This window comes from Atheta coriaria, unplaced genomic scaffold (assembly GCF_025399875.1).
Source record: "Atheta coriaria isolate IRGN ID8LTWV9N9 unplaced genomic scaffold, Caltech_Dcor_3.1 hic_scaffold_3_pilon, whole genome shotgun sequence".
NCBI classification, from domain to species: Eukaryota; Metazoa; Arthropoda; class Insecta; order Coleoptera; family Staphylinidae; genus Dalotia; species Dalotia coriaria.
The window spans coordinates 11659121-11681144 of record NW_027045445.1 but is presented as its reverse complement, the minus strand read 5'-3'; the positions used below and the strand labels follow the sequence as shown (position 1 = coordinate 11681144).

The following is a 22024-nucleotide window of genomic DNA, read 5'->3' as shown; positions in this document are numbered from 1 at the left end:
CTTTTCTCGGCTTGTTGGCGTCTTAAAAGTTCTGCCAACTCATTACATGCTAAGCACATTTATTGTGCGCATAATGAATTTATGGCGCGCCGCTTATTCAAATTAATTTCGGGGCATGAATTTTGTTTTCGGCGCCGCTCGGCGTACAATTTGCATTTCACACATTGCACCGCAGTCAAGTGAGGAAGATTCACGACAAATGCGATACAATCATAAAACCATAGTGTTGAGTTAGAGTTTTGTACGTGGAGATTATAAATGCTTTATTTTTTTAACCTCAAAGTCAGGTATAATATATTTTTAAGGTTGAAATTATGTCTGGAATTATTTTTTATTTAAAACTATTTGCAAGTCATCCAGCTGTTGTCTATGGCTATCGTTTTGTATACTTATTACAATATATACTTATGTTTGAATGAATTTGTTAGGTTATAAAGCGTTTCATTATTTTTTCCTTCGTGTGTTGATTGCTGCGCATCATTACTATCATAACACATTAAGTGTGATTCAATCAAAGCTAATTAAATTTGTTCCTGTGTGAATAAATTACCTACGTAAACTATGTGTACGCAAACCGTTTTAATTGTGGCCGTAATGTGTGAAGGTTTTGGTTGTTAAAACAATTTTGACTCGTTTTTGTTCCGTCGGCAAACAGTTTCAAACTAATTAACTGCTTTATTATTGTGATAGTAATTTTAAAATCGGTGTAACTTGTGTAAATGTTGATTTAACGTACTTTTTAGACATTAACAGTGACAAATTGAAAAGAAAAAAGGTTTAAAGTTTTGAACAAACAAAAGTTATACGGAAAATTAGATTTCGCCATTGTGGTGCACATAATAGCTTCATCATATCATAGTTGAAGATGAAAGGACCCAAGGAGCGAGCCTAAACGGACCGCAGCGCAGATACAATCATTAATAACGAAAATCTTCTCGTCTCTCGCCGCGCTCGGACGTTTACTAATGGGCGTCAAAAAGCCGCACCGCGTTGATTAATTTTTTTCCATCTTTGGGTTGTGTTTGAGTGTAAAATATCTTGTGGTGCATAAAATTCGCTTACGGCTAAGAGTTCCGGGGACGTGTGCCCCTTTTCTCTGTCACTTCTCTCCTCCAGCGTGGTTCCTGGATGCGCACAAAAAACACACTTTAATTAGATTGAAATGGATGTGTTTTTCAGTTCGATATCGCTCGCCGGGCGCACACAAAACTCAAAGCGGTGTAAAGTACAGTTTCCGTCGGAACAAGCGCTGTGGTCCGTCGGCCAGGTCAAAATTTTTGGGAAATTCGGCTTCAACCGCGCACTCGATGCACTCACGGGCCGTCGCCGTCCATCAGGTGGTTCGCTCGTCGACGCATTCGACGATTTTACAAACAATAGACGACACAATACATCAATGCATTCATATGAATTGATTCGTACTGACTTTAATTCATCATAGCGCCACCTTTGCGGCCCCCTCTCACAACCCCACCGCGTACGTGAATATAAATATCACACTATAATTTGCGTTTTTTCTGTTTCGTTTTCTTCGGATGCCCTCCTCCCTCAGGACGGCCATGCATTCATAAAGACCGCCCAGATAATAATACCCTTAATTACGGCTCGTTGCGTGGCCTCTGTCGACCGCGCGTGGAAATGCGCTCGCCGGTCGTCGACGACAGATGGAAATACCTACCAGAGTCTTAGTATTCTACCAAACCAACTTGGAAATTCTACAATGAAAATTCTACATAAATTCAAAGAAGTAAATATCTCAAAATGGAAACGTATTTATTTCACTTATTATCATCTAACAATTTGCGTTTTAAAAATACTATTACTTAGAATGTACAAAAATATTTACAAACATGTATAAATCTTATTTTACTTTGTATTTACAAAATCTCCTGAAGTTGCATTAGCAATGGCACTGGTCCCTTAAATTATTGCATTTTTCGGGAATGGAATATAACACTTTTTGCTTTCGCACACGCCGCCGCGGCACAGTCGTTAAGCTGACGGCGTTAAAGTTTTTTCCTTCTCTTCTTCACGACGTTAGCGTTTTTGTTCGCGCTCACATGTTATCACTTCTGCAATCATTGTTCGGGCATGTTGTAATAGAAACCACCGTAGCCGCTATAAAGCGAGTTTATGACCGTTTGCGGCGGATTGGAAGCCAAATGGCTGGCGTGATTTACGATTTGTGGTGGCGCCTGTGGCGTCGTCATCGTGGGTAGCAGAATGGGTTTCTGATCAACTATTTCGGTTTTCACCACGGGCGTCGTCTTCGCCGATTTTTTCTCCGACTTGCCGTTCTTGTGCGTTTTCACGTGTTTGGCAAGATGGTCAGAGCGCATAAATCTCTTGCTGCACACCGGACACGCAAAACGTTTCTCACCCGTGTGTGTACGAAGATGTCGTTGGAGTTCATCCGAACGGGTGAAACGTTTCCCGCAGAAGAGCCAGTTGCACACGTAGGGGCGCTCACCAGTGTGCCATCGAAGATGCGCTTGAAGATGCGAGGTTTTGCCGTACACTTTATCACAACCGGGGTAATGACAGACGTGAGTTTTCTTTGCCGACGGCTTTCTGGTACCGTTTTCTTCACCGATACAATTCGGACACTGACACTTTATACACCGACGGCCTTTGACGAAACTTGTAGGGAATTCAGAGACTGACATCTCTGGTTTAATGATGGTTTGATAAGGAAAACTCATGTAACTACTCTGTGGGTGCCACTGCGCAGACATTCCGGTGTGGTATTGCGCGGACACTTGGTGATGATGATGGTGTTGAATATTTGCGGGTGTCTGAGGTTGAAAACCACTGGTGGCGGTATCCGCCGGTGGAGGTGAGTGTTGAAACCAATACTGATTGCCGTAACCATAATGGCTTTGATAATGCGGTGAATATTCCAAAGGAGAACGCGAAGTTTCCAGAGGCACTTGAGAAACATATCCATCACTGCTGCAGGAGGTCGTCGAAGCTGGTGAGACTTGTGGATGTGCATAAGGTTGATGCTGGTACACCCTGGTACAAGAAGCCGCTAGTAAATTCAACGGACTCATCTGAAAACATCAAAATAAATATTTAATTCACACTCGATGGTTGTTAGCGAACGCAAACGGTGGCAGTAATTGCAGTGGATTTAAAGAAAACATTAATAAAATCGTAATATTTAATGAGAGGGTGTCGAAGAAGATGATTACTGTTATTAAAGATCACGCACCTGCGATTGCGCATTGCCGTACTGGTGATGTAGCTGTGGAGAGGCCATCATTGCGGACACTTAAGCGGTGAACTAATAACTGAGTTTCTATGAGCCCGAAGATGACGATCACTGTGTTTAGGGGCCGGTCTGCGCACGATATCTGCGCGACAAGTGACCCGAGAGTATGCCCTAAGGGCTCTATAGGGTCGGCGCGGGGTCGGGGTATGGATGCTTTCGTCTCGCTTCATCGACTGCGCCTCTTTTTTCAACACGCGCGCGTGCACACCCCAGCGCTCTAAGAAAATCTCTTCGGATGGGCGCTAGACCAAGAGACGCAGCGCTACATCCCTACCACTCTTCTCAGGTTCTCTCACTCTGGCATCTCACTCGTGGGGAAGAGCGAATGGCTTCGAGGCTAAAGCTCCCACACCGAAAAAATCACTAACATATACGACTCACATGCTTCTCAAAGTTTTTAATTTAGTAAATTCACTAAATGATTGCTAAATTTATCTGAAAATTTTATTAAGAGGCTATTTCTGAGAATGGTCTTTATTTGCGGGTTTGAAATGATGGTCTGTGACAGTAGCAAAAGTCAATTAAAGCGTGGAAGCGAAAAAATGTGACGCTTTGACCCGCAATTGTGAGGTAGCTGGTTGCTGGTTGGGTGGTATGATGGTATAAAAGAATCATAAACGCTTCATAATCACCCAAACAAAACCCAACCATTTACAATGATCTACAAGTTAAATACATACAATAACCAAAGGTTATTTTATTACCCCAGAAAGTTTATGGTGTACACTGTTAATTTCTCAATAATTTTAACTTTTCACTCATTACAGGTGTTTGACAAATGTTGAAGATGTGTATCTAGCTGGGGAATTCTGCAAGTGATGCAATTTTTGGACATTTTTACAGTTCGGCGACTCCGTCTTTATGCTCACCATGTGCCGTTGTGTGCTTTGGATGTTTGGCAAGTTTCACGCCTATCCAAGCCACAATAGTGGTGCGCGGTGCCATGAGCCCTGGATCTTCTCGTCCCGTGTGTGTGCACGACTGAATGTGCGGCATTGTCCGGTGGCGGTCGTCATCAGCCCCGCGGGCCATGATTTATGACCACGGTCAGCGCACTTTTGATTTACAACTTTTCGAATCTGCCTCGGCGGAGAGTGGAGAGATGATGTTGCGCTTTTGATGACTCTCGCCCGGTTCTCTTCGTCTGCTCCCGTGCACAACCCTCGGCGATGCTTGCATCTTTTTCCGAAAACAAAGACTCGTTATAGATATGGACGCCTTTTTTCGCTCTTTGCCTCGTTTGCGGCGGCACACAAAACGAGTTTTAATTGTCGGCCCGCGCGAGTTGAGAGAATTTTCAAAAGGTACGAAAATCAAATATGATTTATCTTGTGACTCGTGGCTTAAGCTACAACAACGGCAAACAACAAAAACAACCCCTTGTAAATTTACTACTTAAATGCGATAAGCGTTTGGGCTGTGCCGCTGCTTTGTGTGTTTGTTGTCTGTATAATCTCTTTTGCAAAGCCGTCATCGCATATATTTACTTTGATTTTCAATTTTTTTCACTATGGGAAAACACATGTTCTCACATTTAACTAACTTCTTTCATTTATTAATTTATCCCATTGTTTAAAACCAGAATTTGACTATTTTGACACATTTAAAGTTGTTACAAAAATATCTCTGTAATGTTATGTTGATCCTCACCTATAACTTTTTAATCTCCTTTAGTCACAATAAACTACCGAGCGTCAAAGAGTCGGCTGGTTTTGGGAATTTTCGCAAAGTCGACAAGCAAACAATCCGTACACAAGTTTCGATGTAATCTGTTGCATATCCAATTATTCAATGCGCCCATTGATATCGCCGGGCTATTACATTGAAAATCCGTTTAGCCGGGTTGTAAATTACAAGATTTCGGTAATTTTCCCTCAAAAATTGTATTCACAGCGGTCAATTTAAAAGTGTTAATCTTCGGTAGCCGCAACATTATTAAAAGGATTTTCTGGCGCTCTACGTGCGTCGGCAAAGTTATCAATTTTGTGGAAAAGTAGTATGTACTTGGATTAACTTGTAAACCAATAATTGTCAGTAATGCTTCTCATTTCTAGAATCTACCATTATTAAAGTTAATTCATGAACGAACTATTTTAATTCATAGTTTTTTATTGAATTGACAAGTTTAGTCTTCGGCGCATGCGCGCGTTTATTTTATAAATTCAGGTGCATTTTGTAGATATTTTGCGATAAACTCTCGTTTAATCGCTTGTTACTTAATCGATTTATTTGAACAAATAAAAGAAGGCTATGCTCGGAGGCTTATTTCAAAGAAATATCGAGTGTCAAGTGCGTTCCCAAGCTCGCACAAAGCAAACTTTTTTTTAGTTAAAGTAGGTATAAAAGTTACAAATTTCAATGGGTGAATGGATCCTCCAGTTTGTCATGCTTGTTGTATTTGCGCCCTACACCTGATTTAGCAGCTTAGAATCTATTTGCAGGTCTTGTACGAAAGAATACTAAACTTCTGAATCAGCTCAAAACTGAAACTTTTATTTGCTCATTTCAAGATCCAGTTTCAATGAGAAAAAACTGGAACATAAATGAAAGATGATAGTTTGTTCATTTTTTGCGTAACCCTAAGAAAACTTGTTAATAGCTGCTATGATAAACCATTTAATAGAGTGCAACACTTTTATATCAGACAAAACGAAACCGGAAAGGATCAAAATTTTAAGTACGAAGTGAAAACAAAAAAGGATTTGTTCAGGCAACTCATCCATAAAAAGGTTCATGTAGTTCTTGTATAAAAGAAGGCTAAGTAGAGGATTTTTACGGGTCTAACACTTCGACACAATGCTCATCATGACAATATGTGTCTTCTCCGCGGGAGAGCCATTTAACAAGCGGCAAGAACGGTTTTGAACTCAACTTAAACCAACATTAGTAGTCTATGGCCATGGTATAGTCTATAGTGGTATGGTTGTGGCTTGTTTTATATTTTTTTTCGTTTCTTGCTTCTTTCCTCGCTCGTCTTCCTTATCTTTCCGCATTTGTAATGGAAAATGTTAATGTGTAAATGTGCACATTCATGTTTGGGACCCGAGCCACTCACAGGTCGTAAAATCTCGTGCTATCCTTATTGACCGAGATGGTAATTAGTAATGTGATAGTATCTTCGAAAGCAAAGTCACTCAGCTTCTAACAAGATGCGAGGAGCGGCACCAGAAAACAACAAGAATTGATGTGCGCTCCTTTTGTTCCAAATGATTGAAGAACATAATATATTTCGGCATCGGACAAAGTCCGGACGTCCACTCAAACGGTCATAATGACCGACCCGAAGATGTTACCCCCTGTCGATATATTAGACCGACAAAAGGCAAGTGTCGAGCCGGGACCATATTTTTAAATATTGGTTTACATTTGTTCTCCACAGAAATGGTACATGAATCGTTTTCATGTTTAGTTGGTAAGTATTTTATGAGCGGCAAGTGTTTAAAAGTCATAAAGATTTTAAATATAATAGTTTCATTCAAAAGACATAAGAATTTATAAATTCATCATTGCACAAATATATTACACAGGTATGAAATATTTGGAAATGTACGAACCTGAAACACGTGATTTTAAATTAGATAGGACAAAAAATCTGCTAAACAATTCATAACAAACCTAATGTATACAAACAAATATTTAATGCAAACAAGTGCCTTCTGATGCTATCTTGAGCCAAAGAATAAAGTAATGTTTGAGCTCAGGGTTTAAGTCTAACAAATCCAGTCGAACATATTCACGCACCGAAGCTATATTATTGCAAATAAATGCATTGTAGTGCCATCTAGTCTCAAGTAACATAACTATAATTGAGTGTTTATGATAACTTTCAATGCTTTTCCACGCTTTCAAGTTTTATTTCGGAATAATTTCGTGTTTCGGAAATAAAAAGTAGTCAATGCTCTTCTGCAATATCTCAACAATCTTAAAACCAAAATTCATAAAAATTGGCTTAGTGTTTTAGGCTTGAAAAGAGAAAATTTATTCCTCAGTTCGCTCAACCCCACCAACCTTATTTATCTTTCTGCTCGTCAGCTGTTTAGCTGTCTCCATATCTCATTGAAAGAGACTCAACTATACTTACAAACGTGAAACAAAATCTGTTTAATTTGTACATTGAATTCCTGTGTGAGTTAACTATACAGAATTAAAACAAGTGATTACATAAGGCAGAAAAATGGCTCATGGACAATATTTAGAAGAAATGATCAAGGAATATCTCTTGTTTCGAGGGTTTGGTAACACTGTTAAAGTATTTGATGCAGAATTAAAAACAGATAAAGAAAAAGGATTTCGTGTTGATAAAATCATAGAGCAACTGTTACACTTTATAAACACTTATGATCTCACATCATTGAGAGAACTATGGATGCACTTTGATAGTCATCTGTTTTCAAAACTAGAGAGTCAATTTGTTCCAGGCATCAAGAAGATAGAAAATGCTGTGCTTAAAATGTATCTGATAAATACAGTTGTCACTAACAAACCTGAAAAAATGAACGAATTCTTTGTTAAATTAACTCCTGAGCTACAAGGACAAAGTGAATGGAAGGACTGGTTCAGTAAGTATAATTTATTCATTTCATGTTTTTAAAGTTTTAATCAGTTAACACTTTGTTGGAATTGGTTTATTGAAAAATAATAAGACTAGTATATAGTTGGTAGTTGGAAATAAATTCTATTTGTTTATCTTTGATAACATTTTGTTGTATTTAATAAATATAGACTATATTCTCTGAATTAAATTGATTTAAAAAATCTTTGTCTTTCAGTGTTACCATACATTAAAAATCCAGAAGAAAATGCTTTCTTCCAAATATACTTCTCAAAACAATGGCAGGATACATGTTTGGTATCCTTGCACAATTTTCTGGCTTCAATATTTCAGGTAACAATTGTTATCACATATTACTTTTTGATTACTAATATTAATGTTTTAATAATATTGCACCCTGTGCTCAGTTCATGCCGATGCCGAAACTACTACAATACGAAGAAGACGCGAACAAAATAAGACTCTTAGAGGAAAAGAATGAACATCTAACGAAACAAATCAATCTGCTGATTGAAAAGAATCCGGACAACACAATCAGTCCTTGTCTTGTGGAGCCACCGCCACATTTGCTCGACGATTTCTACATTATAGCACAGGAAAGCGCAGTAAATGAGAATCAAACGAAGAGCTTCAAGAATTTAATTCGTAACATGAGCAGTGGCTCCAGCCCGATTTTAGGGCGCAAGGATAACTACAACCGGAGCAAGAAACTGAGTTCGAGTATGAGCAGCAAAAGTGTCAAGTCCGGACAAAGCTTCTTTTACGATTCGTAGATGTGTGTTATTCCATGTGATAATTTAGATTTTTTAAAGTACAAAACATGATATTCTGATGGGTTCGACTAAAGGTCAATTTTTGTCAGAAGCTTCGGCCTGATTTTCGTTTAGTTTGTAAATGTTTCGATTACAACTTCTCTATTGCACAATTACTTGTAAATCAGGTTGGTTGCTTCGGTTGGACCCAAAACTCAATGTTTTAAATCGAAAATTTCGAGCAAGAGCGGTTCCACATCCGATGGATTCACGTCCAAATAGCAGTTGATCACTTCTTCGTTCATTTTGTGTAATTCGGAGATTTTTTGAATCAACTTTAGGAAAGTAGATTTCGCTTCGCACCCGGGATACACGCTTTCCAGATATCGACGTAAAAGGTAATAATACGAGTTCTACAAAGAAATTTTTAATATAAAAGTATATGTACACAATGTTTCTTAAGTAATTTACCTGTTCTAACTTAATAACGTCTTGATGAACCACACGCGCTCGATCGGGTGTGAACAATGTGATAGCACATAGTATTAATATAATATTTTCGTCGTTGCGCCATTTCTGGTCGAACGTCGTTATGAATCTCTCGTGCTCTTGATAAATGTTACCTTTGGCCTGCTTCAATACGTCCGCCTTCAAGTTTCCCAGATATTCTTTGGTATGCGGTATCTTAAAGTTAATCAACGTTAATAAAACGATCAATTACTGTAAGTGGAACAGTTAATATTACCTTCCACGTTTGCTTACTGGAATCGTAGTTCATGACGCTTCTCAGAATCATCATTTCTGTACAGCCTCCCTTTAGCAATGCGACTTGATCCTCTTGGCACATATTTTTAAAAGCGTTGATTTTTTTCGCCATTTTTATTAGGCGCCTTATTGCAACTGCGGTTAAGTTGATTACGTCCAGAAGTGCTGGGTCAGCTAATAAACTGTTGTGAACATTCACCTAAAACCAATTTTTGTATGCCAAATAGAACATATGTAAATTAAACATTGCTTACCTTCCTGCAATCTTCAGCAATCCAATTTGTGGCATCTTCATCAACAGGTGTAGACAACGTCTTGTTAGCAACAATCAACTCATTCAGTTTAGCCCTTTCTGCATCATTCAGTTCTCTTGAAGGTCCTCTACTATGTGCCATTGATGAATAAGCGTCAAATTCCAGTTTAATTGCTTCACAAAGTATTGACTCAATTGCATTAGCTTCACTTCTGTTTCTAAAACAATATTCATGTTACCAATACTACTCAGCAATACTTATGATGATAAAAAAAAACTTACTGTTGTTGATGTTGTTGAACATCTTGCAAAACATCTCTGGCAACATCTATATCAGTATACACAACTTCCACCCTCTCCTGAGTTGTACTCACAGGACTAGGTGAATTGTGATTGCAGTTCAAATGATTATTATTCGTAATCAAGGAATGTAAGAGTGGATTCATGCCAGATCCATCAAGTTTTTGTACACTCTCAGGTGAGACTTGTAAACTTGAGCTTGTTGTACTCTCTGGTGACATTGAAGAGTTACTATAGTCATCACTGTGATTGTCATAATACTTAGGCTTCTTTACTTTCTTAAATCCTTTCTTGAATCCAAAGCCATTAGCCCTCTTCAATGCCTTGTTCTCTTCAATCTTCTTCTTTTTAATTTCTTTGTCCTGGTCTGTCATAATCATATCCTTTTTCATGCCTATGGCAAAACACTTGTCCAATCGACATCTTTGGCAGAATCGTCTCGTAACTGTATTGATATCACACCTTCCCTCAAAGGGACACTTAAATACTTTGTTTGTAAGCGCATTTCGACGAAAGAATGCTTTACAGCTTTCACAGGTTACAGCATTAAAATTGTAGTTTAGGGCTTTGTCACTACACACACCACATACTTTCTGGTCCATTTTTAGTTAATAACTTATGTGGAAGTGCCTCCTTATCAGGTTCTCGACAGTTCAACATTTATTAGATAAAAAGTTAACATACTGTTTGTTGAGCTCTCACACTCACGACACTATAATCCGCATACTCACTTGGTTGAAAATTGTGTTCAACACTTTGTTTAATTGTGAAGATTGCAATTGTGATGGATTGCAAAGGAGTATATAGATTTTTTATTGATTCATCTATGTGCAAGTATCCACGGTCAGCGTTTATGATTATGTTCGAGTTTGACCTTTAAGTCATGCTACTTGTAGTGTTATCTCTGAGTTAGTGTGTGTATCATTCATTAATTTCGAAGCGCACTCGTTGAGAGTCGGGAATGTGGCAGGAGCAGTGGTGGCAAACTTTTAAGCGTAAATATAATCGAAATGTAAGCTATACGACCATATCATATGCTGGCAGATTTATTTTTGGTTCCATGACTAAAAAATTAAATATCCTTGCTTTCCTATAGTTGAAGGGTGTTAGGTTTTATAAAATATTTAAATGCTTGATATGATGTATAGATATATATTTAAATTAATATTATAGTAAATTTATATATTTGTTTTAACTTAGAGCTCTAGTGTCTAAACAGTGTTTAAAGATTAAAGAAAATTTTTCATTCAACGCATTTTATCGAAAGTTAGTGCGTTCTTAGTGCTTTTATGATGTGCGACAAACGTCAATGCCGTGTCGAGTTTCTTCGAGTCAAGCTACTATCTGCGCATGCGCCAGTTTTAAATTAACGCAGCGCATAGGTACGGCGACTATACCTAACCTATTGATTCATGTCAACATCAACAAACTTATTTTGCATAATTTTGGTGTTTTGCATTACTTATTGTAGGTTGTTTTAAGGATTCAAATAGGGAACTCGACTTCGAAGAGTGGCATCAAATTGTAAGTACTGGAAATATTATTTTGATAAATGTTAATTTTGTAAATAACATGAATGAAGCCAGAACATTGTATGTTCGTGTTTTGTGAAACCTTGATGTGGCTTTGTTTTAGGCATTTAGCATTCAAACTCTACCCCATAAGAAACCTGTTCAGTTATTAGACTGTAGGTATTGAAATTCTGTATAGATTTCTCTATTAACTTTTGTGATTAACACAAGGACAAGCCAGAAAAAATTGTATTTTGGTGTTTTGAGTCACTTATTTTTGTTTGTTTTAGGCGTCTAGCAAACGAACAGTCATGTTTTCATCAAATTATTAGTATTGAAATTCTTTATAATTTTTCTTATTAACTTTTATGATTAACGCACGAGAAAGCAAGAAAAATTGGATTTTCGTGTTTCGAAACACTGATTTTTGTCTGTACTTTTATCCGGTTGTAAGTTATGGATTTCTTTATCTTTTTTATCCATTCCTTTCTTGTTTAATTAGTTTGTTGCTTTAATTTGCTTTATTTTTATCGAAACTAGATGGCGCGAGGATTGTGTATGATTTGATTTTCATTCTCTCCTGCCGTCGATCTTCATGGCGAGTTTTCTCCTTTCTTGAGAATTTAACATGGCACAAATATTATTATCTAGTATTTATTATTCAGATTGACGAGACTATCATGCAAGTTATATGAGGAGAAACCCACGACTCATTGTTCTAGATTCCATTATTCCAAAGACACTTAATTACGCATTTCCATATTTATTTAAAATTCATATGTATAAATAGCGCGCCAACTAAATTGTACTAGATTATTATTGTATTCTAAACTTCAGTTAATAAACAAGTAAAGGTTTAAATAATTGTTCCTTTGAATCGTTCACTAGAAATCTAATTAAGATATCCTTAAGTAACACAAGTGAATCGAAGCCTAGAAACAAGTTCTAATTCGCGACCGCGATTCGAACAAATAAATATAATATATGTGAACAATTCGTGAATTAAAAGATAAATTCTTTAATATAAAACCACTCGACACGAATCGCGAATATAATTGGCGCAGTCGGTAGGATATGATAATTCTTCATCGAGAAAACCTTGCTGTTTCAACAGTTAACTCAGATTCATACTCGCGGTACGCGTGAAGCAAAACATTCAAGTGAAAAAGACTATCGAACTTTGCGTGTCTGGACACCATCTCAGAATTGTCATGGAACTGTCATCCTTTCCAATCCCTAGATATTTCACAAACATTGGAAAATCAAATCCACATTAATAATATAAATTCAGGGTTAGATTCGGAAAATTAAATATCTGAAAACTGAAGTTTCAAGATGCCTAACGATTTCAAACCGGAATACCTGAAATGTGTGCCAGAATTCAATGGCGACACAAACGACTTAGTCGAGTTTCTCAGTTGCGCCGAGAGTATTGTTAACACGTTCGTTGACACTAACGACCCGGGCAACTTCATAAACATTTTTATATTGAAATCAATAATAAACAAACTCACCGGAAGTGCACGAATCGCCGTGAACATTTCGGGAGTTCGTACTTTAACGAGTTAAAAGAGACACTCATACGTAATTTTAGTGACCAAAGAGACGAAGTATGTCTCATACGTGACATGGTCTTGCTAAAGCAGACAAATGAAACCGCGTTACAGTATTACGACAAAGTAATAAATATTCAAAATTTATTGTCTCCGTATCTGAACGCACATGAATTAAATGATATCACGATTAGAGTAAAAAGGGAGCTATATAATAAACTAGCTTCGAAAACTATAGCCGGGTTAAATGAGCCATTGGGAAGCTCAATCAGAGCTATGAGACCCAATAACATGCAAATAGCATTGCAATATATTAATGAGGAGCGTACTCTACTATCAAAAAGACACTATTAAAACAAACGCGAATGCTAATTTCCAAAAGATAAATCTGTCACCCGGCAATATCAGCAAATTTAATCCTAATCAAAATTACAAAAGTCCGTTTCAACCTCAGAACAAATTCGTAAACACAAAACCTTTCAATGAACAACCAAAATCAAACTTCTCAAGAGACTCAAATGTTTTCAAACCAAATCCAAACTATAAACCCAATCCGGAAACACCAATGAGTATCAGCACACGCCAATCGGTACCATACGGTAATTTCTCGAAGCCGAAACAAAGCTTTTACAGGACACAACAATATCATAACATCGAGTCGGAAAATTTAGACTCATCGCTTGAGTCAATGTTTCGTGAGGAAACCTTACCTGATGAAGGTAACCCCGAACAAAATCCGTATGATGACACCAATTTCGAGGAAAATCCCGTAAATTTTCAAGCACTAGCCTCGGAGATCCAAGAATAATAGAAGTAAACAGTTGTGACAATACAAGTAGACTATCGTACATAATTTTCCCGGAGTATAACAATCTAAAATTACTAGTTGACACAGGTTCAACAACTTCTTTCATTGACCCTGACATTGCGGAACAAATATTTCCAAAAACAATCAATTTTGACCCATTTATCATTTCAAATGCTTTTTCCTCATCGACACATCAATACAGTGGCCAGATGCCTGTATCAAAAATGTTTAAGAGACCGAATGAGTTCATGAAATTCAATTTGTTTAAATTTCATAATATTTTTAAAGGATTAATTGGCATAGATAATTTAGAGTTCCTTAATGCAACAATCGATGTAAAATACAGAAAGTTAATAACGCCGAACGCCGAAATTCAGATTTATTACCAAAAAATCAGTAAGAAATTAAATAGTTACGAGGTACAACCAAGAACAGAACAAGTTATTAAAGTCAAAACAAGTATAAAAGAGGGAGATGTAATCATTCCAAGCATAAAGAGCAATAATTGCGAAATCCCAGAATGTCTTACAAAAAGTAATTATTATAATGCATTAATCACAATAGTCAATAAAGACGACAAAACCGCAGTGGTCGACTTTACACAACCATTAACTGCGGAATTGTATGAAGGAAAACTTTATACACCGGAAGAATTTCATAATTTAAACTGTTATTCGAAAAGAGATAATATTCAAAACATACCGAAAATCCGAACAGAACACATGAACCCAGAAGAGAAGTATTACATTCAAAATTTAGTAAAAGAAAATTCGAACATATTCCACAACGAGGATAAGCCTCTAACATTTTCAAATAAAGTTAAGTACGAAATCAGAACACATGACGAAATGCCAATCTACACTAAATCGTACAGATATCCGTTTGTTCATAAGCAAGAGGTGCAAACACAAATTCAAAAAATGTTGAGTCAAAAAATCATTCAACCAAGTAACTCCATGGTCCTCTCCCATCTGGATAGTTCCGAAAAAATTAGACGCGAGCGGAAAACAAAAGTGGCGTGTCGTAGTCGATTATCGGAAGCTAAATGAAAAGACGATTAATGACAAATATCCTTTACCGAATATCACGGATATCCTAGACAAACTAGGGCGATGTCAGTACTTTTCAACCTTAGATTTAGTCTCAGGTTTCCATCAAATCGAGATGAATCCGCGCGATTCGGAAAAAACCGCGTTTAACGTAGAGAACGGACATTTCGAATATATAAGAATGCCGTTCGGACTCAAAAATGCACCGGCAACATTTCAAAGAGTTATGGATTTCATACTAAAGGGAATTCAGAACGAATTGTGCCTAGTCTATATGGACGACATAATTATTTTCAGTGTTTCCTTACAGGAACATATTCAAAATTTGCGAAAAGTATTCGATCGTTTACGAAACGCGAATTTCAAAATTCAAATAGACAAATCAGAATTTTTCAGGAAAGAAGTAAACTTTCTAGGACATGTCATTACACCATCGGGAATACGACCTAACCCAGACAAAATCAAAGCAATAAAGCAATTGCCGGTACCAAAAAACTCAGAAACAGTTAAAAGGCTTCCTAGGTTTGCTAGGATACTATAGAAAATTTATTAATAACTTTGCCACAATCACTAAACCGCTAACTCAATGTCTCAAGAAAAACGCGAATATTACCTTAAGTGAGGAATATATGAATTGTTTTGAAAATGTAAAACCAATTCTTCAGTACCCTGACTTTACTCAAACATTCAATCTCACCACGGACGCGTGTAATGTAGCAATAGACGCAGTCCTTTCACAAGGAACTATAGGAAAAGATTTACCTGTAGCATACGCCTCCAGAACTCTAAAAACTCGGAAAAAATTACTCAACAATTGAAAAAGAACTATTGGCTATCGTTTATGCAACCAAATATTTTAGACCATATTTATATGGAAGGAAATTCAAAATTATAACCGATCATAAACCACTACAATGGTTATTTTCATTAAAAGAGCCAAATTCAAAATTCGTCAGATGGAGATTGAGACTCGAGGAGTACGATTATGACATTGTTTACAAAAAGGGTAAGTTAAACGCAAACGCAGACGCGCTGTCGCGAATCGAAATTAATTGGACAGAGACGAAACGGATAACGCGAAAGACATATTTGAGTACATGTACGCATTCTATAAGGAATCGAATCAACCCAAAAAAGTTTCGGAATCAGTGATAGTAAATTATGACGAACACTCAGTTGAGAGTGATGAAGAAAGAATAATTCAAGATATTAGCAATTCAAAACCCGAATCATTCAAGAGCCAAACTGACCATTCTAATCAGTTTGAAGAACCAGAAAACGTAATACCAATAATTGATAGCCTTCTAAATAAGGGTCAAAATCAGCTAGAATTCATATTAGTAAATCATTCAGCCCAAAAACCAAAATTAACCAGACCATTTCCAAACAAATTAAGACTCACAAATGAGATTAGCAAGGATAAATTCGAGACAGAAATAATAAATTTCATACGAGAATACATTGTGCCACAGGTTACATACTATATCCATTTTAAACCGCCGGAAATGTATTACCAATTTTCAGAAATAATTCGAAAAACTTTCCGTTGGCCTAGTTTTAAATTCCTTTGCGTTAGAAACAAACTAATAGAAGTTCCTGAGAATGAAATTTCGGAAGTAATACAAAGATACCATGAAAGTAAAACCAATCATAGAGGTATAAACGAGACAGAGAGTAGAATTAGGCAAATCTATTATTGGCCTGGGATGAGAAATTCTGTTCAAACATTCATAAATACATGTGACATATGTCAAAGAACTAAATACGAAAGAGTACCAATAAAAACAGGAATAAGTATTACACCAACTCCTACCAAACCCTTTTTAATAATTCACTTAGACACTTTAAAGATTCAGAAAGAAATATTTCTTACAATAATTGACAGTTTTTCAAAATTCGCCCAAATATATAAATTACCAAGTTTAAATTCAATAGACATAGTTTCAAAATTAATTCAATTCTTCTCATGCTACGGAGTACCGAAAAGAATCATAACTGATAACGGTACAGAATTTAAAAACACTAATTTGAAAAACCTTTTAGCCTTACATAAGAACATATTAGATTACTAAAAGAACAATTTCAAGATTCAATAGATAACCAAACATTATACGCAATTCTTGCTTATAATAATACCATGCATTCAGCAACTAAGCAAAAGCCAATTGACATAGTTACAGGACATTTAAATTTAGAAGACCCGTTTGATATTGACTGTAATATCTCACTAATGAGCAATTATGTTCAAAATCATAAGGACAAGGTCAAATTATTATATCAAAAAATCAATGAAAAATTGCAAAATCAGAAGGAACAAGTTGCTAAAAAATATAATGAAAACATTAATCAACCGACATTACGGGAAAACGAGACATTCTATCCAAAAGAGTTACAAAGAATCACGAAGGTACAAAATAAATTTAGAGGAAAAGAACAAATCGATACAATAGATCCGTCAAAAAATGTAATAAAAACAACAAAGCGTGCTTACCATACTAGAAATATCAAGACCGGTAAAAATAATACAGGACGTTCTCCTACAGGTTCGCCCTCCTTCTGGCACTGATCACCCTGGTACCAGCGCAGGTGGAAATTAAAAATTTACATTCCAACCTTGAATTGTTACAAATTCATTTTGGCCCGGCAAAAATTCAAAAATACCACCACACAATTATACAATGTATCATTGATTATCCATTATTTTGGAGAACTAAATACTAGAGTCAATCAAATATTAGAGACCATTAGTAATAACCTGCACTATGAATCAAGCTTGGGGAATTACGCAAAAATCATCACGAATATACAAAGTACTATTTCCGAGGAAATTAACGAAATAATTCCAAATAAAAGAACCAAAAGAGGCCTAAATAATGCCTTGGGCTCAATAATAAAAACAATATCAGGCAATCTTGACAAAGAAGATGGCAGAAAATATGAAGAGATGATTAAAAATCTAGAAGCAAATTAAAAATTAATTAACAATCAAATTCAAGATCAATACACTTTATCGACAGAAATAATAGATAAATTTAATAAGATAATTGCAACAATAAGTATAAACGAAGTTTCGCTGGAATTACACTTGCAGAGAGCTGAAATGGATTTAAAAAATCAAATCGAAAAATCAGAGATTTATGACGTCACAGATACTCTAAATCAATTACATCTGATGTACCAAACAATTGAGCACAGGCTAAGTAATTTGGTCACTGCCCTAACATTTTCAAAATTAAGACTCATGCACTCAAGTATTATTTCAACAAATGAGTTATATACCTCATTGCAAAATTTAGAATCGAGAGGCAATCTTAATCAGTTACCATTTGAAGTTACACATGAAAACGTAATTAATTATTCAAAATTAATAACTCTAAATTCATACATTGTTGACACTAGAATAGTGTTCATTCTGGAAGTACCAATGTTTTACGAAACATCATTTGATCTTTACAAACTGTATCCTATCCCAATTTGTCAACAAGACAGCACCTTCCGAGTAATCCTTCCACAAGCTAACGAATCTGAAGATTGTCAGCTACTGAATGGAACATACTTATGCAAACGAACGATTATACAAAACGTGCAGAGAGACAATTGTGAAACGAATATACTAACAAAGCAGAATCTGTCCAATTGAGTGCAACACGAAATTGAAATCGTAGTGGTTCTACGAAAGGATATAGAAGACATAACGGATTGGGTACTATTTGCTCCATACGCGAAAGAACTAAGAATAAACTGCCCAAACAAGAGAGAACTTCAACTTCAATTTGAGTTCAATGAAGAAACAATTCAACCAATAATCACAGAAAGCAACAGCCAACCCCTGTTCATTATATTTAATAAGAACAACATTGATTCCACTGGTCAAACAGACAGAGATAAAAGTGAATAACGAACAAATAGACATCAATGAAATCAATGATCGCAAGGCAAAAGCGAAATGGTCTCAGATCAATCCGTTTCGATCAAGAACTAAGACACGTGACTATACCCAATACACGTTAATCATGTTAATCGATATAATCATCACCATTATCATCGGACATCCCTACGTCCGACGATGGTTTAACAACAGAAGAAAAATCAAATCTCACTCCGAAGATATTTATTATATTTTATTATTTATTATATTTGCGATTCGTGTCGAGTGGTTTTTATATTGAAAGAGTTTATCTTTTGTTTGTATTAATAATACATTTATTTATTCGGAATCAACCTCGCGAATTAGATCTTGTTAAAAGACCGTCGATGCACTTGTGTAGTTTAAGGATTTATTGATGAGGTTTCTACAGAGCGATTCAATTGAACACCGATTTAAACCTTTAACTTGTTTATTTGGCAAAGTTGAGATTACAATAGATCTGTTACGTTTTGGATGACGCACTATTTATACATTTTTATAACTGCGTTCTAAACAAACAAGGAAATGCGCAATTAAGTTTCTTAGAACAACTAAATCAAGAATAATAAGTTATTGCGATTAAAATAAATAACTAATGCGTTTGAAATAAATTATTAATGCGTCTCAAGTAAATATACCTACTTCTTGATAAGTAACATGCAGGGACATCTCTTGACAATAATAGTAACTACAAAACCATTGCACAGGTTAGTTCTGTTGTTTACACCAACTACGCTTCTTTATTGTTGTTTATAGTGATACTCATGTTAAAATGGATATAATTGAATTTAAAGATATTAAATCTGTGCAAGATATTGTCCATCCTTATGATAGTACCTTAAGGAATAGTTCAGTGCCAATCATCATTGACAATGGTAAATTAATTATATTTTACTACATTATGTGGAATATATTCATTTGATTTTTTTAAGGTTCCTGCACAAGTAGAGTAGGATGGGCTTCCCAGTCTGAGCCACTCTTAATATTTAAAAATTTAATTGCTAAGCCCAGAAAAGAAAGATCTAAAAAAGATACAAATGTTGAAGTACAAGCACCCCCATTACAAGTTGGAAATGATATTTTAAATATTGAAGCAATGCGTTTTCAACTCAAAACACAGTTTGACAAGAATATTGTAACTCATTTTGAGGCACAGGAGCATTTATTTGATTATACCTTTTATCACTTGGGAATTGATACAGAAAAATGTGTTCCACATCCAATTGTACTTTCTGAAGGATTCTTAAATCCAAATTCTTCAAGACAATGTAAGAAATATATAGTAAAAATAAATCATAATTTTTTAATCAACAAATTTCGTTTTAGTAATGTCTGAATTGTTATTTGAGTGCTATTCAGTCCCTAGAATTTGTTATGGTGTTGATGCATTATTTGCACACCAACATTTGACATCCCAGAAAGATGCTCTGCTGTTGAATTTGGGATATCATACAATGCATGTGATACCAATATTAGATGGCAAAGCATACTTTGAACATACTAGAAGAATCAATACTGGTGGTCATCAGATTGTAATGTTTTTACATCGAATGCTACAGCTTAAATATCCAGCACATGCAACACAGATAACATTGAGTCGAGCAGAAGAATTGTTGCACCGTATTTGTCTGATTGCACCGAATTATCGTGAGGAGTTAATGCGATGGAATGACGTCGAATATTATGAGAAGAATATTAAGAAAATACAGCTTCCTTATAATGCTCACATACCATCTGCTGGTTTAACAGGTATTTGTTAATTTGCTTTTAATTATGTAGTGACATATAATGAAAATATTTTTATATTACAGCTGAACAACAGAAAGAAAGGAAAAAAGAACTTGCGAAGAGACTATCTGAAATAAACGCACGTCGTAGAAACGAAAAATTGGCAGAAGATGAAGAGAAATTACAGAAATTGTATGATATACAAGAACTCGATGATGACATTGAAGAGTTTGAGTATGCATTGAGTCAAAACGGAATTGAGACTCAAGAAGATCTAGAAAAGAACATCAATCTGTTAAGGAATCGAATTGAAAAGACAAAACAGAAAATTCTCGCGGCGAATGCCGAAGAATTAATCGACGAACCACCAACTAAACAATTAAAGCTAAATAAAATTGTGTTTGAGAATGAGAAAGCGCTGCAATTGTACGTTCAAAACGCTAAGCGAATGGTAAACATTAAAAGTAATATAGTTAAACATTGGTGTGACTACTTTTTTGTGTTATTGCAGAAACAAGAAATATTGAACAAAAAACTAGTGAGAAAACAGCGTAAACAAGACATGGCAAAACGTCGAACGGCGGCTGGACAAGAACGCATGCGAATAATTTCGCAACTTGCCAGGAAAGAAAAAGGAAATGACGATTTTGGAATTCGCGACGAAGATTGGGACATTTACAAAACAATCAGTCGAGATGGTAAAACTTAATTATTAAACCTAAAACAAACTCGATATTAATTTTATATTTGTTTCCTTAGGCGGTGATAGTGATAGCGATGCAGAAAACGAAAAACTTCTCGAATTGGAAGAGGTAATAAAGTCATATGATACTGGTGAGGAACACGATCATTTAGCTCCAGCCGAAGCTCATCAACTACATATCGGTATTGAGCGATATCGCGCACCAGAGTTGCTTTTTAAACCATACATGATTGGTTCGTCAGAGGCGGGTTTATCAGAAGTGATGGGTTATGTGCTCAAATTATTTTCTCCTGAAGAACAGTTGCGTTTAGCGGGTAATGTGGTGCTAATGGGTGGTTTGTCACAACTACCGGGATTAAAGGAACGTATTCAAGCTGATTTAACGCCGATAAGACCATTTCAGAGCTATTCAGCTGTTGATTTAATGCCAAATCCAATACTATCACCATGGCAAGGGGCACGGAAGCTTGCTAATAGTGATTTATTCGAAAGTTACTGCGTATCGCGGGCAGAATATGACGAATATGGTGGTGAATATTTTAAAACACACATTGCATCGAATTTGTATACTCCAAGTCCCAAGGAACAATTGGTTGAAGTAGACATTTAATTGTATTTGAACATTCTACAGCTAATAAATCATATAAAATGCAATCGACTCTAATACTACGTTTGAATAATATTTGCATTTATGCACTTTTAAACGATTAGTCTCCCGGCGGTCCGGGCAGCAAGCATATTGACGCATGTGCTCTTGCACGTGCGGAAAGTGGGTACATATTTAGGTGCTGAGTTCATGTGCCCTTTGATATCGAGCGGCTATGAGGTTAAGGGTCACGGTAGCACATGCCGCAACATGCATCCCTGTG

The 22024-nt window shown here is 36.1% G+C and overlaps 5 protein-coding genes across 9 annotated transcripts in view; 2 read left to right on the top strand and 3 right to left on the bottom strand.

Annotated features, from left to right (window-relative positions):
• Positions 1-1406, bottom strand: part of Sp1 (transcription factor Sp8) — a 43553-nt gene extending 42147 nt beyond the window's left edge. For both annotated transcript variants that reach the window (XM_065299529.1, XM_065299528.1), the window contains exon 1: positions 1063-1406. The gene's annotated coding sequence lies outside the window, so the exon portion shown is untranslated. The remainder of the gene's footprint in view (positions 1-1062) is intronic.
• Positions 1407-1892: 486 nt separating this feature from the next.
• On the bottom strand, positions 1893-3546 carry LOC135804279 (transcription factor btd-like). Its single transcript, XM_065318100.1, has 2 exons — positions 3215-3546; positions 1893-3053 (listed from the first exon to the last, which is right to left on the bottom strand). The coding sequence occupies exons 1-2, from the start codon at positions 3263-3265 to the stop codon at positions 2079-2081; spliced, it is 1026 nt and encodes a 341-aa protein (XP_065174172.1). The 5' UTR covers positions 3266-3546; the 3' UTR covers positions 1893-2078.
• A 3529-nt stretch (positions 3547-7075) lies between these two features.
• Positions 7076-9175, top strand: LOC135803639 (WD repeat-containing protein 91). The gene is made up of 3 exons (XM_065317308.1): positions 7076-7833; positions 8044-8159; positions 8234-9175. Exons 1-3 carry the CDS (start codon positions 7449-7451, stop codon positions 8597-8599), a joined length of 867 nt encoding a protein of 288 aa, XP_065173380.1. The 5' UTR covers positions 7076-7448; the 3' UTR covers positions 8600-9175.
• Positions 8693-10882, bottom strand: Hr96 (Nuclear hormone receptor HR96). 2 transcript variants are annotated; one of them, XM_065317307.1, is made up of 5 exons: positions 9879-10873; positions 9598-9814; positions 9324-9542; positions 9050-9262; positions 8693-8991 (listed from the first exon to the last, which is right to left on the bottom strand). In XM_065317307.1, the coding sequence occupies exons 1-5, from the start codon at positions 10496-10498 to the stop codon at positions 8794-8796; spliced, it is 1467 nt and encodes a 488-aa protein (XP_065173379.1). In that variant the 5' UTR covers positions 10499-10873; the 3' UTR covers positions 8693-8793. The 2 variants fall into 2 exon arrangements, with proteins under 2 accessions (XP_065173379.1, XP_065173378.1); XM_065317306.1 differs by having other exon boundaries at positions 8693-9262; positions 9879-10882.
• A 393-nt stretch (positions 10883-11275) lies between these two features.
• On the top strand, positions 11276-21809 carry Arp5 (Actin-related protein 5). Of its 3 annotated transcripts, none has more exons than XM_065317304.1 (7): positions 11276-11420; positions 19481-19599; positions 19657-19992; positions 20051-20473; positions 20536-20903; positions 20964-21150; positions 21212-21809. In XM_065317304.1, the coding sequence occupies exons 2-7, from the start codon at positions 19497-19499 to the stop codon at positions 21763-21765; spliced, it is 1971 nt and encodes a 656-aa protein (XP_065173376.1). In that variant the 5' UTR covers positions 11276-11420; positions 19481-19496; the 3' UTR covers positions 21766-21809. The 3 variants fall into 3 exon arrangements, with proteins under 3 accessions (XP_065173376.1, XP_065173375.1, XP_065173377.1); XM_065317303.1 differs by lacking the exon at positions 11276-11420 and adding an exon at positions 19263-19431; XM_065317305.1 differs by lacking the exon at positions 11276-11420 and adding an exon at positions 19344-19431 and having other exon boundaries at positions 19519-19599.
• The last annotated feature ends 215 nt before the right edge of the window (positions 21810-22024 follow it).